This window comes from Mytilus californianus, unplaced genomic scaffold, assembly GCF_021869535.1.
Source record: "Mytilus californianus isolate M0D057914Y unplaced genomic scaffold, xbMytCali1.0.p SCAF_3, whole genome shotgun sequence".
Lineage (NCBI taxonomy): Eukaryota > Metazoa > Mollusca > Bivalvia > Mytilida > Mytilidae > Mytilus > Mytilus californianus.
In genome coordinates, this window is record NW_026262679.1 from 62433857 (window position 1) to 62449368 (window position 15512).

The 15512-nt window shown below is 31.7% G+C and overlaps 1 protein-coding gene and 1 long non-coding RNA gene across 9 annotated transcripts in view; both read right to left on the reverse strand.

The window, feature by feature from the left end:
- The window catches only part of LOC127733148 (GRAM domain-containing protein 2B-like), a 97772-nt gene that overhangs the window by 38044 nt on the left and 44216 nt on the right, over positions 1-15512 (reverse strand). For all 8 annotated transcript variants that reach the window (XM_052242482.1, XM_052242481.1, XM_052242480.1 and 5 more), the window contains one exon: positions 211-254. In XM_052242482.1, coding sequence (XP_052098442.1) covers positions 211-234 — 24 coding nt within the window. In that variant the 5' untranslated portion in view covers positions 235-254. The remainder of the gene's footprint in view (positions 1-210; positions 255-15512) is intronic.
- On the reverse strand, positions 6895-9033 carry LOC127733228 (uncharacterized). Its single transcript, XR_007996929.1, has 2 exons — positions 8481-9033; positions 6895-8333 (listed from the first exon to the last, which is right to left on the reverse strand). It is a non-coding gene; the product is annotated as an uncharacterized LOC127733228 (long non-coding RNA).

Below are 15512 nucleotides of genomic sequence, written 5' to 3' on the forward strand. Positions count from 1 at the left end.
TATTGAGGCATCCCTGCTATAATGAGTGGTTTTTAAAGTCCAGTGGCAAATATTACATGTATATCAGGGAGAGAACATGTTAATGTGATATGACGTTGAACCCTGTTTTTGTCTACTAAAATGCTGAGCCTGATTTTTTAACATGCTAGCTCACAAAATAGCGAGTAACAGTCTGCAGAAAATCTATCTTAACTATATAAAAAAAAATACCTTGTGTGTATCTTTCTTGCTCATCACTGTCCACCAAGATCTACCTGTAAAAATAATAAAAATCATGAGGTCAATATTGTCTCCTATACATCCTTTCTTTTGTCTTCGGCATAAAAGTTCACATCCATGTCATTATGAAATAAGTTTTTTTTAATTATTTTTGTTTATAATAATTCCTTCAGACTCTCTCTTGTTATTAAAAAGATTCTAAAATTAACCATCTTTCCTTTCTGTAGAAAAAGTTTGTGCTAATTCTAATCAACAAGATTTCTAAAAATGGTCAGATATGACATATAGCTGGGGAAAAAATCCCAACTCCATTCATTTACCATTCTTCTATCAAATAACAGAGGTCATTCTTATCACTTTCTTTACAGTGTTATAAATAACAATTTCAAAAAGTATTTTCTACAATAGAGGTTTAGTTGTCAAAAGTGGTATTTTGTACAAAAGAAGTACCTTTATAAAAAGTTAACAAGTGGTATTTTAACCACTTGACAAAATATACAGTAAGATTTTGTTTGGGCTTGTTATTTCCGTATCAATATTTCTTTTTTTATCAGGAGTGGGGCTTACTTGATAAGTAAGTTGAAGCTAATCTATTCAACAAATTACAAAAAATAAACTATTTTGTCTCAAAAACAACAAGCAAATTAAATAAGATTCCAGAATTAAAAAATAATTTGTTTGAAAAGCAGACTCGAACAAAACAACATTTTCTGATATATTTTTTTTAAAAGGAGGCAGATAAAAAAATAAATAAATGGAGAATGTGTCTATGGGCCACAGATGCCCCCGCTTGTAAAAATGCATGAGTCAACTTCCACATACAGATACAGGATTCATGTAGTTAAGACTGTTTTGTGATTATAAGCATTGTGAATAAGTTTCATAACATTTGGTTGAGGCAAACTAAAGTTAGAGAACGGAAACCAATTTTGGGACGTACAGACGGACAGGACGAACAAGGGTAACACTTAATGCCCCCTCTGCTATGGTGGAGGCAAAAAAAAAAAGTAGTACATCTAGTAGATTTCTTATGTTCAAATGAAACTAGCTGTTATTAGGACTGCGTGAAGTAGTGCATAAATTTAACTTTATACTGCAACTATTTTCAGTCAAAATGCATACTGTATATATTTTTGCTTCATTATCTGTCACTGACTGTATAAAAACCTAATTGTTTTTGATGTTGAAAATTTAAATTTGATGACTTTACCTAAAATATTTTATTTTGAAAAGTTTAAAGAGTTGTAGTATAAAGAGAACAATCACTTTTTCTCAAAACATATATTTTATTTGTACTCGGCTCAGACAAAACAATATAGAAATGCATAGCCTCATATTTTACTTGTTTCTAAACCTTGTACAAATAAATGTTATATTTTTGAGATAATGAAAAGTTATTCTATATTCATTTTAATTTTTATATCTTTTGGACTTCAACTTTTCAATTCCTAAATTTTGAGCCCCAAAATGCATGTTTTTCCTTTTAAGGACAAAAATCAACTTGTACATGAATGTTAAGCAAATTTTGATGCAACATGAGTTTTAATTTTGATCTCATGCTGTAAATGTGATTTCTGATTTTGAAAGCACACAAATTGATATTAAATGTTTTTTCCTAGACTTGCTGAAAAGTTCAACAAATCTTTTAACACCATGATTTTTAAATTGATGGACAGTTTACAAAATATGGTACATTGCTTTTCTAATGATGTTCAGTGAGTATTAACATGTACAAAATATAAGATTTAAAATGAAAAACATGTAATGAAAAGTTGAATTATAGAGATTCTCCTTCAATTATACTAAATTCTTCAACCTTTACATTTCAGTAATATAAAAGACTTTATATGGCTTGTCAATTTTGTAGTGCTTCTTCTTCCGACTTTCTCATGCATACTGCCTGCCATCTTTTGTATTTGCATTCAATTTCCAAACCTAATTATACTCCATTCGATAGGATTTCAAACAAATATTAAAGTAAATTCATGATAGTTTGTAACCTTTAAAAACTTGCTAAATAAGTCAAACAAACCATTAATATAAAGAACTTCAAATAGCTTTCAGTTCAGTTATTATTTTTCGAGGTTTTACAATAGTATTTTCCAACTAAAGTTCCTTGACAGTAAATGCTGATGTTTGTTTTTTTTCTATTTTTGCTAAGATGAACATGTTAGTCCAACCATGAGTAAAAAAATTGTCAAGTACAAAAAATTTGAAAGCATATATATAATATTACTTACATAAATAAGTTAAAATCCAATACAGAAAAATGAATGGAATTTAAACATTAATGGTATGCCATTTTAAACAAACCATTTGAAAACTTGGTCAATTGCTTTGTTTTTTTTATTGCTAACCAATACAAAAGACCAATATGAAGTTGAAAATCTAGTACTATCAATAGGTTTTCACAAATCAATTCAAAAACTTGCAATTTTAACTGAGATATAATGACATTGTTATCAAATAGGAAATGAAATAACATATTATAGTATTTATACAACAATGACCAGTAATTATAATATCAATAGTTTGTAACATGTTACCACTTGAGTTACCTGTCCATTTACACTCACCTGGTCAATGGACACATTTGTACTATATTTCAATCAGATTACCTTTTTAATTATATCATATAAAGTATGATATTATGGTTATAAGGGTATCCATCAATGAGACAGCCAACCAAACACAACAATAAAACCAGTAAAGACAAAAGACCTCAACATATGATCTTCAACACTAATAGACAAGTGTCTAATACATAATTTGAGAAGCTCTTAACTACAGAATGGAATATAGATAAATCGCAAATAAATTTTAACAGATGTTACCAAAAAATCTGCCATCAACATTAAAAGTCTGAAAGGATTATTAAAAACACTGATTAAGAATTTAAGATATCCACAAAGATGGGTAAATTGACAAGTGTTCAAATAAAGGTACTAATTACTATATATATATAAAAATATTAATTTTCGCGAACCATTTAGGTCACGGAAATTCCATTTTTTGCCATCAGTAAGGAGAGTTGTACAAATAATGTGAATACACAAAACCCCGATCCAATTCATCTTTTGCTAAAAATATTTATCATTTTCTGTTTTATATCTCCTAACATCATTCCATTTTTCTCTAATTTCGATTAAAATATGCCAAAACCTGCAGTAAAAATAGATGTATGCCCCAAATAAACATTCCCCGATTGGTTGAACTACTATGGCGTCAATGTAAAGCAACGCAAGCCTCGATGTAAAGCACACGCTTCCCAAGAGTAAGGAGAGTTGTACAAATAATGTGAATTCACAGACCCCCGATCCAATTTATCTTTTGCTAAAAGTGTTCATCATTTTCTGTTTTGTATCAACCAACAACATTCCATTTTTCTATAATCCCGATTTAAACATGTCAAAACCTGCAGTAAAAATAGATGTATGTCCCAAGTAAACATTCCCCGATTGGTTGAAAAGCTGTGGCCTTGATCTAAAGCAACGCAATCACACGCAAAAATTTCCGTTGATATGTTGAACTTCGACCCCGGGATTTAGCCGATTCACATAGAGATTTTCTTGCGCTCAAATGTAATTCTAAGTGAAGTATACTGGTAAAGTAAAATTATATTCTTTTACAGAAATATTTACACATTTTATCATTAATGTATTGTCATGCTTCTGCATATTTACGCTGAGCTTTAGTAAAATATAATTCTATACAAATTTTGTTACGTCAAGCATTAAGAGTAAGAATATATTTCGCGCCATAACAAGAAAATAATCTGTCACCAAATAAGTTTATCAGCATCTTTCTCAAATTTTCCAACAGAAAATAGCGTTAATTATAGAGAAATTTTGGTGAGTATTACTAATTAATGTTAAGGTTCTCCAGAGGTGGTTCTCTACACCTTCTTGGCGGTCAATTTAATCCCATTTATCAATTATCCCCGATGGTGATGACACCCAGTCAATTTGTGTCATGAGTGAAAATCTTATCTATTTGATAAAATAACTTCTTCATTAACTGTACATGCAAAGTTTTGAAGTTTTTGATTACCGTGTACATTCCCATTACATGTCCGCAAGATAAATGGGTTATGCATTTGTGAATTGTGCAAGTACAGTAATATTGTGTAATAATAATGGTGGAGGATAAAAATTGTGACGGTCAGTGCGTGATCACGTGACATTATTATTTGTAAACAAACGGGCTCCCCATGTAACACGTGTCGGAACTATCCATACAAGGTGCAATCAATCTTATATTTCACTATTTGATGATATTTCTGTGTCTGTTTGTAGGGTTTGCAGATCAGATGTCATAGTGTAGTTTCATAGACAAAAATGTACCATGATTGTTCCTGTTCAGTAGTTGTGAATTTTTTTATAGAATTAGAAGGTAAGTCTACATAAGTCGTTATTTAAATTAAGTCTGAAAAAAATGACAACTCTCTGTGTAATTTTTCCCCAATTTTTGAAACATGCATAATTTAAAGAGCATTTGCTTCCCTTGAACCCTCTCCCCTACAAATTGCCTAAAACTCATACTCATAGTCCGAGATTACTCTGATGTCCAACATCTGTTTTTGCGATTCCGGCATTTTAACTCTTTATTTTCAAATTGAACACACTCAGCCATTCAGCTTATTTGCATCATAAATGAACGAGGTGTTAGATTATGTTTTTTTTTGCTATTGAATAAGGGTCATTTTCATAAATCAGCTCTCATAATGCATTGTAAATTACTTTTTCTGTTGGTCATGTCACAATCTTTTAAAGTTAAAGTAAAAATGCCAGTATTGATGTGTCAATGTGAAAACTGTCCAAATATGAGAAAATAGCAGGTGGCAGGTCGATTAAAGATGAAGAGAAAAATAACTAATTGAGGCTTGATTTATAAAGATTATGTTTTCCTATTGAATAAGGGTCATTTGCATAAATCAGTTCCCATAATGTTGGTCATGTGACATTCTTATAAAGTGAAAGTTAAAATGAGGGTGGTAATGGGAGTACCTTCATGACAAATAACGGTAAAAAATCTTGCCAAATGATGTTAACGGTAATTTTTGGTGCATGACGATAAAATGAAGACTTTCTTCAAGACGATAAAAACGGTAATTTTTGGTGCATGACGATAAAATGAAGACTTTCTTCAAGACGATAAAAAAACACGACAGATTTTGACGAATCACGTTAATTTTTTGCCAAAAATAACGGTAACGATAATTATTTGAGACCTCTGACGAATTAAGATAAGGATATGTTGACGAATCACGGTAAAATGTTAACATATTTGACGCTAACGGTAGCCAAAAATGACCGTTAGACGCCTGACGGTAAAGGGCATTCATACCCTCTAAAATGTCCGTATTGATGGCAGAGGCGGATTTAGGGGGGGGGCCAGGGGGCCAGGCCCCCACTTTTGTGGGAAAAATTTGGTTGATTATATAGGGAATCACTGAAGCATGACTGGAGCAGGCCCCCTCTTAGGCAGTCAGTGGGCCCCCTCTTATGAAAATTTCTGGATCCGCCACTGGATGGGTCAATGTGAAAACTGTCCAAATATGAGAAGATAACGGGTGGCAGGTTGATCAAACTTACTTAAATGAAGAAAAAAATTGAATAAATTGAGGCTTAATTTATATGGATCCAGTCGCCTACAGAAGCAATGAAGCAGCACATCCACTTTGGACGGGCAAATATCATCTATCTGATATGGGACCTGCTGAAGTCCCACTGCCCTAGCTGATGTCGCAAAACAGTCGTTGGAGGTTAGAGTAATCTCCCGACTACAAAACTCAATTCCAATGACAAAAATGCCCTAATCTTAAATTGAAAGCATTGGAAAAGTAAACTGTAAATTATAATTTTGACAATGACCACAATTTGTTTTAGTTCAATGTACATGTAATAATATGCGGGATAATGAAACTTTGGTTAATTGTTTATATATATCTATTGATGCAAGCTCCCTTTCAATTTAATAAATTGTGGAATTTTATTCATATAAAAGGATGGCTTTCCCAGTTTGCAGATCAAATTCAAAAGTTTGTACTTGCACTTCTCTGGCATGTTTCAGTAAATGTGTAAATTATAACTGACATAACTAACTTTGACAATGACCACATATTTTTAAGTTCAATGTACATGAAATATACAAGGTAATGCATGTAGACTCGATACTGCTGCAAGGTTATACAGGGTTGTCAATGATAAAAAAAAAAAATTTGTTTGCCAACTTAGTGTTTCCTTCAGAAGGTTTTGGTGTGGTATGACACCCTGTCATTTTTATACGCCCGTTTACGGGACGTACTATTGTATACTGTTGTCCGTCTGTCTGTCCATCGTCAACATGTCGGACATTAACTCAAAACCGCTTTAACTAATTTGCTATACTTAAACTATGTTAATAAAGTTCATGTCCTTTTCAGGACTTCTGATCCAACCATGTAGTATGGCATGTTTGTGAGATATGGTTTTGACCAGTAGGATGTTCATGAAGGACCTGTAGTACAAAGTATATAACTGGATTGAGCTCATTGTCTAAGTGTATTATTAAAGTGCTTTGCTTTGAGCTCAGTTCATTGTTATGCAATTCATTCTTTGTGAAATAAAGATTTGACAGACAACTCTCATGTACAAGGAATTGTCAAAGTAGTATCTATTCTATGTACAATGTAAGTAATAGGGAGATAAAAGCATTTTATTTAGATTTGAACCAAACATTTTTTGTCCATTAGCCAAACTGAAAAAAAAAAAGCACAAATTCACCAAACAATGCTACTGGCGCTATTAGCAATATGATGCTAGGTTCTTTTGTTACACTTTATTTTTATGCCCCCGCCGTAGCGGAGGGGGCATAACGTACGTATGTCCCAAAATTGGTTTCCGTTCTCTGACTTTAGTTTGCCTCAACCAAATGTTATGAAACTTATACACAATGCTTATTACCACAAAACACAGATCAATTTTGAATTTTGGTAGCGTCACTTTTACCGTTCTAGAGTTATGCCCCTTTACAAATGGAAAAATTGTTGAATTTTTCGTTTCTGTTCTCTAATTTGAGTATGCCTCAACCAAATGTTATGAAACTTATACACAATGCTTATTACCACAAAACACAGATCAAGTTTGAATTTTGGTGGCGTCACTTAAACCGTTCTTGAGTTATGCCCCTTTATAAATGGAAAAATTGCTAAATTTTTATTTTCTTCTAAATATCAAGTAATTTTAAAATTGGAGTTATCTTCCTTTGTCCATGATTATAGTTGAATCAACTACAATCAATGCTTTATACAATGCAATGTTTAATTTTGACTTCCACTGATAAAATACAGATCAAGTTGAATTTGGGTAGGGTCACTTTAACCATTATTGAGTTACGCCCCTTTATAAATCGAAAGATTGCTAAATTTTTAGTTTCCATTCTGTAACTTAAGTTTGCCCCAACCAAACATTATGAAACCTATACACAATATTCATTACCACAAAACTAAGATCAAGTACAAATTTTTTGTTTCCATTTTCTAACTTTAGTTTGCCACAACCAAATGTTATGAAACTTATACACAATGCTTATTACTACATAATACAGATTAAGTACGAAATTTGGTGGCGACACTTTTACCATTCTTGAGTTATGTCCCTTTATAAACATAACAAGAGTGCACACGCTGAAATGTCTCGCCTTCTTTACTAATCATTGATATTATGTTGATAGTCCTAAATATAAAGCTTTATTACAACTGTCACATAAACTTAACATTAACCAAGTTAACTAAACATTGACCAATGAACCATGAAAATGAGGTCAAGGTCAGATGAACCATGCTAGGCAGGCATGTACAGCTAACAATTCTTCCATACAACAAATATAGTTGACCTATTGCTTATAGTTTAAGAAAAACAGACGAAAACACAAAAACTTAACACTGAGCAATGAACCTTGAAAATGAGGTCAAGGTCAAATAAAACCTGCGTGACTGACATATAGATCATAAAATATTTCCATACACCAAATATAGTTGAACTATTGCATATAGTATTAGAAAAAAAGACCCAAACTCAAAAACTTAACTTTGACCACTGAACCATGAAAATGAGGTCAAGGTAAGATGACACCTGCCAGCTAGACATGTACACCTTACAATCATTCCATACACCAAATATAGCTGACCTATTGCATGCAGTATTAGAAAAAAAGACCAAAACTCAAAAACTTAACTTTGACCACTGAACCATGAAAATGAGGTCAAGGTCAGATGACACCTGCCAGCTAGACATGTACACCTTACAATCATTCCATACACCAAATATAGTAGACCTATTGCATACAGTATAAGAAAAACAGACCAAAACACAAAAACTTAACTATAACCACTGAACCATGAAAATGAGGTCAAGGTCAGATGACACCTGCCAGTTGGACATGTACACCTTACAGTCCTTCCATACACCGAATATACTAGACCTATTGCTTATAGTATCTGAGATATGGACTTGACCACGAAAACTTAACCTAGTTCACTGATCCATGAAATGAGGTTGAGGTCAAGTGAAAACTGTCTGACGGGCATGAGGACCTTGCAAGGTACGCACATACCAAATATTGTTATCCTATTACTTATAATAAGAGAGAATTTAACATTACAAAAAATCTGAACTTTTTTTTCAAGTAGTCACTGAACCATGAAAATGAGGTCAAGGACATTGGACATGTGACTGACGGAAACTTCGTAACATGAGGCATCCATATACAAAGTATGAAGCATCCAGGTCTTCCATCTTCTAAAATATAAAGCTTTTAAGAAGTTAGCTAACGCTGCCGCCGCCAGATCGCTATCCCTATGTCGAGCTTTCTGTGACAAAAGTCGCAGGCTCGACAAAAATTGCTGAATTTTTTCGTTTCCGTTCTCCATCTTTAGTTTGTTTCAACCAAATGTTATAAAACTTATACACAACCGTTCTAGAGTTATGCGTGTTTACAAATAGAAAAATTGCTGAATTTTGAGTTTCTGTTCTCTACTTAAGTTAGCCTCAACCAAATGTTATGAGACTTACACACAATGCTTATTACCACAAAACTCAGATCAAGTTCAAATTTGGGTAGCGTCACTTTTACCGTTCTTCAGTTATGTCCCTTTATAACTATATGATATGCAAGCGGGGGCATCATCTGTGTCCACATGTGGACACTATCCACATTGTTTTACATCTGTACTGCCTACTGGCGACTCAGTCCTGAGAGTAAATGGTCATTCAGTATGTTAAAAAAAAGACCAAAATTTATAAGGCCTATCTGGCCTAATTGATTTCTAAAATATATTTCATTGTACATGTTCAACATTTATCATTCATTTGTTTATTTCTTAATTTGTGTGAATTAACAGTAAATGCTAATTACTACACTTTCATACCATAACAAAACTGCCTTACTGTATTGGTATCACTTATATTTGTATCCATATAACAAAAAAAACTGAAAAGAGAATACTTTTGCAATAGCTTTTTCATATTGAATACTAAAACTTTTTAGATATTTAGACATATTAAGTAGATGTTTATAATATCCACCTGACATTTTATCATATGACTTCTGTAGTTAGTTATGAGTCTTTGAAGCATGCTCACAAAGGTTCTTTTGTTGATATCATTTTCATACTGGTCAAAACTTCTTTTTGCTTTGACCAGCTTTGGAGGATATATTTTCAAAGAATTATTAAAAAATAACACAGAAATTCACTTTCTAGCTCATCTAGCCCCAATCATCATGTCAGGCATTGTCATTACTAAAAAACATTAAATGTCTTCTAAACTGAGAAACAATTTCCACATTTAACCGAAATCTTTTACTAATGATACTGTCAAACATCCAATCATACTATCCACACTGATCTGTGTCCACACTTGTTAATCTTATAAAATTATAAAAACAAATATCTAATATGATTCCTAGGCCTTCCAAACTTGCAGCTGTAGAAATGGTCTTACACATGTTGCTTGCATCCAAATAAGAGACCTTCTACATTTTTTTATGGTTTCTTCCAGCAACATAGTGAAATTGTTGCTGTTGCTTTATACAAAATAAATTACTTTTCCACCCTTTGATTTTCTGATTATATATGAATAATCTAATCTTTAAGGCTACATATTTCTATTAAATTTTCAAGGAATAAAATGCTGGTAATAGAAATATCTTACACAAGATCTAACAGTGCTGTACCGTGGACATGATATACTACTCCTTTAACTTAAATAACTTGAACTAAATAAACTGTTAACACAGAGACATGTCTCGCCTATTTGTTATTTTGATAATGCAAATGTTGAAATTAAAATAGCAATACTTTAACATGAAAGTTATGCAATATTCAAAGTCAACGAACCATGACTGAAGGTACAGGGCTAAACAATTTCCATGGAAATGAAATGTGCCAATGCTAATACAACTGCATACCAAACACCATTGACTTATCATAAGTCGTTGTAAACTATATAAAAGTTTCAAAGTCAATGAACCATGATGAGGGGGTGGGGCTATATAATCTCCATGGAAACAAGACTTGCAAATGCCAATAAATTTGCATACCAAATATCATTGACTTAACATTAGTGGTTCATCTTAAAACTGATCTAATCACAAACTAATACATGTACACTAAGCAAAAGTTTCAAAGTTAATAGAACATGACTAAGGGGGCAGGACCAAATAATCTCCATGGAAATGAGATGTGCTAATGCTTATACAACTGCATACCAATTAACATTGGCCTACCACTAATGCTTCCCCTTGAACTGACCTAATCACAAACTAATACATGTAAACTAAGCAAAAGTTTTAAAGTCAATAGACCATGACTGAGGGGGCGGAGCCAAATAATCTCCATGGAAATGAGATGTGCCAATGTTTATACAACTGCATACCAAATATCATACTAGACCTAATCACAAACTAAAACATTATTGACATCGCCGCCTCCGGAAAAAGCATACCTATGTCATGCTTTTTACAACGGATTACCGTGAGGGCATTCCGGTGTATTGCTGTCGCCTAGAATTCCATTACGTAACTTTCATGTTGGGATTGTAACCGATCTATAAACATGATAAATACGCGGACATTATCGAGTGCAAAATAACATTCCTTATCGCTTGTTATAAATTCATATTTTCAATGGATACTCCTAAAAATATTTTTTTTAGAACATAAATTAATAATATGAAAATGATTTGTCGTTAGAAATATATATGTAAGTAAAAAATCTTTAATATCTATGCACACATACAGAAAATGTGTGTTAACGCATGCGGAAGAATATCTCAAGAACGTTTGCAATCTCCCATGCAGAGTTATCGGTCCTCGCTCTCTCTCAAGGACCAATAACTCTGCATGGGAGGTTGGAAGTTTGGCGGGAAAATATGAATGCCTACTCAAATCCAATCTATTAGAAATATCGAATTATTACAGAAGAGTGTCCACCATGCACTTGCACTGCACTATTATTAATATAGTAGAATAGAATGATATACAAATGGATGAAAATTATATATACATGTAACTGTAATATACAAATATTAATATAATATAGAACAACAAACCAGAGTATACTGATTTGTATCACTTCAATATCATATTTATTACGGTGAGGTTTAATTCCCTGTCATTTATTTATCATCCACGCACGAACTTGTCTAAGAAAAAAAAATTATATCTGTACATTAACCTCACTTTTAGGTATAGAGATGTGATTTTTTTTTCTGAGACAAGTGCTTGTGACCATCCACAAGAACTTGCAGTCATCCAATGTTCAGTAATTCAGTACTTTGATTAACTCTGTCAAGGCGAGACAAAAATCATTCCATAAACTAACCTACTGCAACTAATCAAGCATATGACTATCGGTAATACAATCATTCTTATTATTTTAACAAAGGTTTTTTAAAATAACTCATAATCTTAAAATCTGCTTATATATATATTATGAAATTGCATGTCAGTCTGAAATAACAAGGGATAATTTCTTTGCAGATTTCATAACCCAGTACATGTACTTATTACCAGTGCATTGCCTAATACAAACTAACCTGGAACAATTTCCCATTTCCACCCATATAAGTCATATCCTACTGTAAATTCAGAAATTATTGCGTGCATTTATTATTGCGATTTTGTCATTTTAGACTAAAATGCGATTTTAGTTTTTGCCATATTGAGAAAAATCCTGTTTAACTCATATAGAAAATTTCAAAATGCGAGTTTTAATTATTGCAATTATAACCTGGTTGCATTTTTCGCAATAATAAAAACATCGCAATAATTTCTGAATATACAGTATGTATATTCTTAAACATTTTTCAGTGTATACAGAGTATCTTGTTTCACACTCTACAATTTCTTCATATAAACAGGATATATTTACAAACAAAACATGTCAACGAGAAAGCAAACAAACAAACAAAAAAAAACAAAGACAACAAAAGGTCAAGTTCTTCAACAATAGAAAACTGTCTATAGATGCAATACATGTATGTCAAACTCTAATTAATTCAAAATTTTCTCATTATTTCACATTATCTTTTGTGATGAAAATCACATCTTCACATCCCTAATGTTTTAGTATTTAAGCTAATGATATTTCACTGTTAGGTTTAATATACACTATGTTTTATATTTGGATACAAATGTTTTATGTTATACAAGTGGTGAGACTTTAATAAATATTGAATCTGAATTTGAATCCCCCTTTTTTCCATCTGTTTAAAGGCATGTGTTTTTAAATATTCCAAATTCTATCAGTATGCATTGACAATTATGTCATATTGTAAACTCAATAAGCAAGAATAGTATGCACTTTAGTCAAAACACCTACCCTCAAGGCTGGTAAGATCGCTCATCCATTAAATCTGTTAATTTTTGGTACAGTAACATAACATTAAATTAACTGACTTACAAGACAAGTAAATTTCTGGCCAGCGTTATTTGTGCACAACATATAAATTCACTAGTTTCCATTTCAAACAGCTTACATATGTAATAAGCCCTAAGATGACCCCTTCATAGGTACCATGTGATTGGCACTGTTTTGATATTTGACATCCAAAAAAACTTTTCATTAAATATGTATCATTTAAATCAGATATGTTATATTTTTGCAACTAGTGTTTATCTGATTTAACAAATTCAGTGAAATTGGATTTATGTAGTTCCATGCACATTACAAATATAAATGCAAAAGATCAATATCGAAATCTGTCAGATTGAAGTAAAGCTTGTCTTGTTATGTTGTTCACAACTATAAAGAGTCTGCTTAGTATGTTGACATGATATAAAGTTTATCATATAATGTGTGGTTATCATGCAATGGCAGAAGTGTCATCTGCCTAACCTTAAAAGTATCCATCTATTTTATTAATATTGCAACAATTTTCATTTCTGTAGATTATCAATTACATCAGTTGTAATTGTATTTCTATTTTTGGACAATTGCAGATAATTTCCTTCTGTTATACTTAATTTATTTTTATTTACTTCTCATTTAAATAATCACTTCCTATAATCGAGTTATGTCCATGAATGAATGAGGAAACAGGATAGGATTTCTATATTTTTTCCTAAGATACTAAGAGGAAACAGTTTCTCACCAATTAACTTGCCTAATTTTTCTTGTAACAAATTATTATGATTTAAATATTTAAGTTCAGTTATTTTTGTGGATACAAATTTAGGTAGATCAAAAAATCATTGTATTTTTTGTGGAATCTTGATTTCATTGTTTTCATCAATTTTATATACATGCAGTCTTAAGATAATTGGTATTTTGAAAACCTCAATCTATTGGTTCAAAAAACATATAGCCTCTTTCTTTTAATTGTTACATGTGTAACATGGCTAACAATACTAGACTAAAGTGTTTCCGAAAAAAATGTCAATTAGATGGCATCAATTGTAAAAAAAATTAAAAAAAACCACCATGAAATATTTGCCACTGGATGTTAAGCAACCAACAATCAATCAATCAATTGTAAAAAGAAAAAAGCCTTAAAAAAATACACCTACCAAAGCCTTTTAAAATTGACTATCGAAATATACTATCATTCATGATCATTCCATTGAAATTTCTTTGCTTTTTATATATTTTCTTAAAATGATTGTTAAAGCAGTTCTCTTACAGCCAAACCTTGTTCCATGAATATGCCTTGTCATCTAACTTTGGTCATTGCAGGAAACATTGTTAACTTCTTTCAATATTTCAAGGTAGCTAGACTTTATATATTAAATCAACATTCATTCAAAATCTGATAGCCACTTGAAATAAATTTATGTTTTTAAAGGAACAGGTCCTTTTTTACATTCAAAAACAAAATTATAAATAAATACTTTATACAATACTTTTATGTCTTTTTAACCTGACTGTGAGAGGATTGTAAACAATACCATAAACATGGTAAATTGATTTATTAACACTTAACAGTCTATCTGATGTAATTCTTTTTACTCCATATACATTTTTTTGTAGTCAAACACGGAAGCCATAATTATTTGTGATTATAATTTTACAACACACAGGATTACTTAAGTTAAGCCGATCAGGAACAAAACAGTTTTCAATATGGAAGATTAAGTTAAGAAAAGCATGTTTCTGACATGCCAATTTCATCTGTTTACATTGTAATGGATTCATTTTTTTTTTTTTTTTTTTGGTACACATTTTTCATGTTTGGACAAAAAATGCTATTTTCAGGGTACCTAATAATTCATAGTCCTATCAGAGTAATTTAAATTTTATATTCCGTAGAGTATTTAAGTTCATTAATTATCTTAACCGCAAAAATTAGTACCCAACTAATATTAATGAATCAGCAGTAAGTGAAAAAAATGTCTGATAATTTTTTTTCTGTATATTTTCTTGATTTATGCAGCATTTGTCAACTTCATGTTATTAAAAGATACTGATGAGTCAAATTTCTAACCTTAACCACATTTTAAAAGGAACTCAATTCCAGTAAAAGCTTGTGTCACATATATCAATATCATAAGCAGAAAAGCAATAAAAATATGATGGAGAAAGACTTGTTGGATTCACAAGGCATACTAAACATAACATAAACATGAACTAATAAGAGAGGTATCTGCTATAATTCACTTCATTAAATAAAATTAAGAATGGAAATAGGGAATGTGTCAAAGAAACAACAACCCGACCAAAGAGCAGAAAACAGCTGAAGGCCACCAATGGGTTGACAACACATTGAGAAAAATGTTTTTAGGAGATCTCAACCCTCCCCCTATACCTCTAGCCA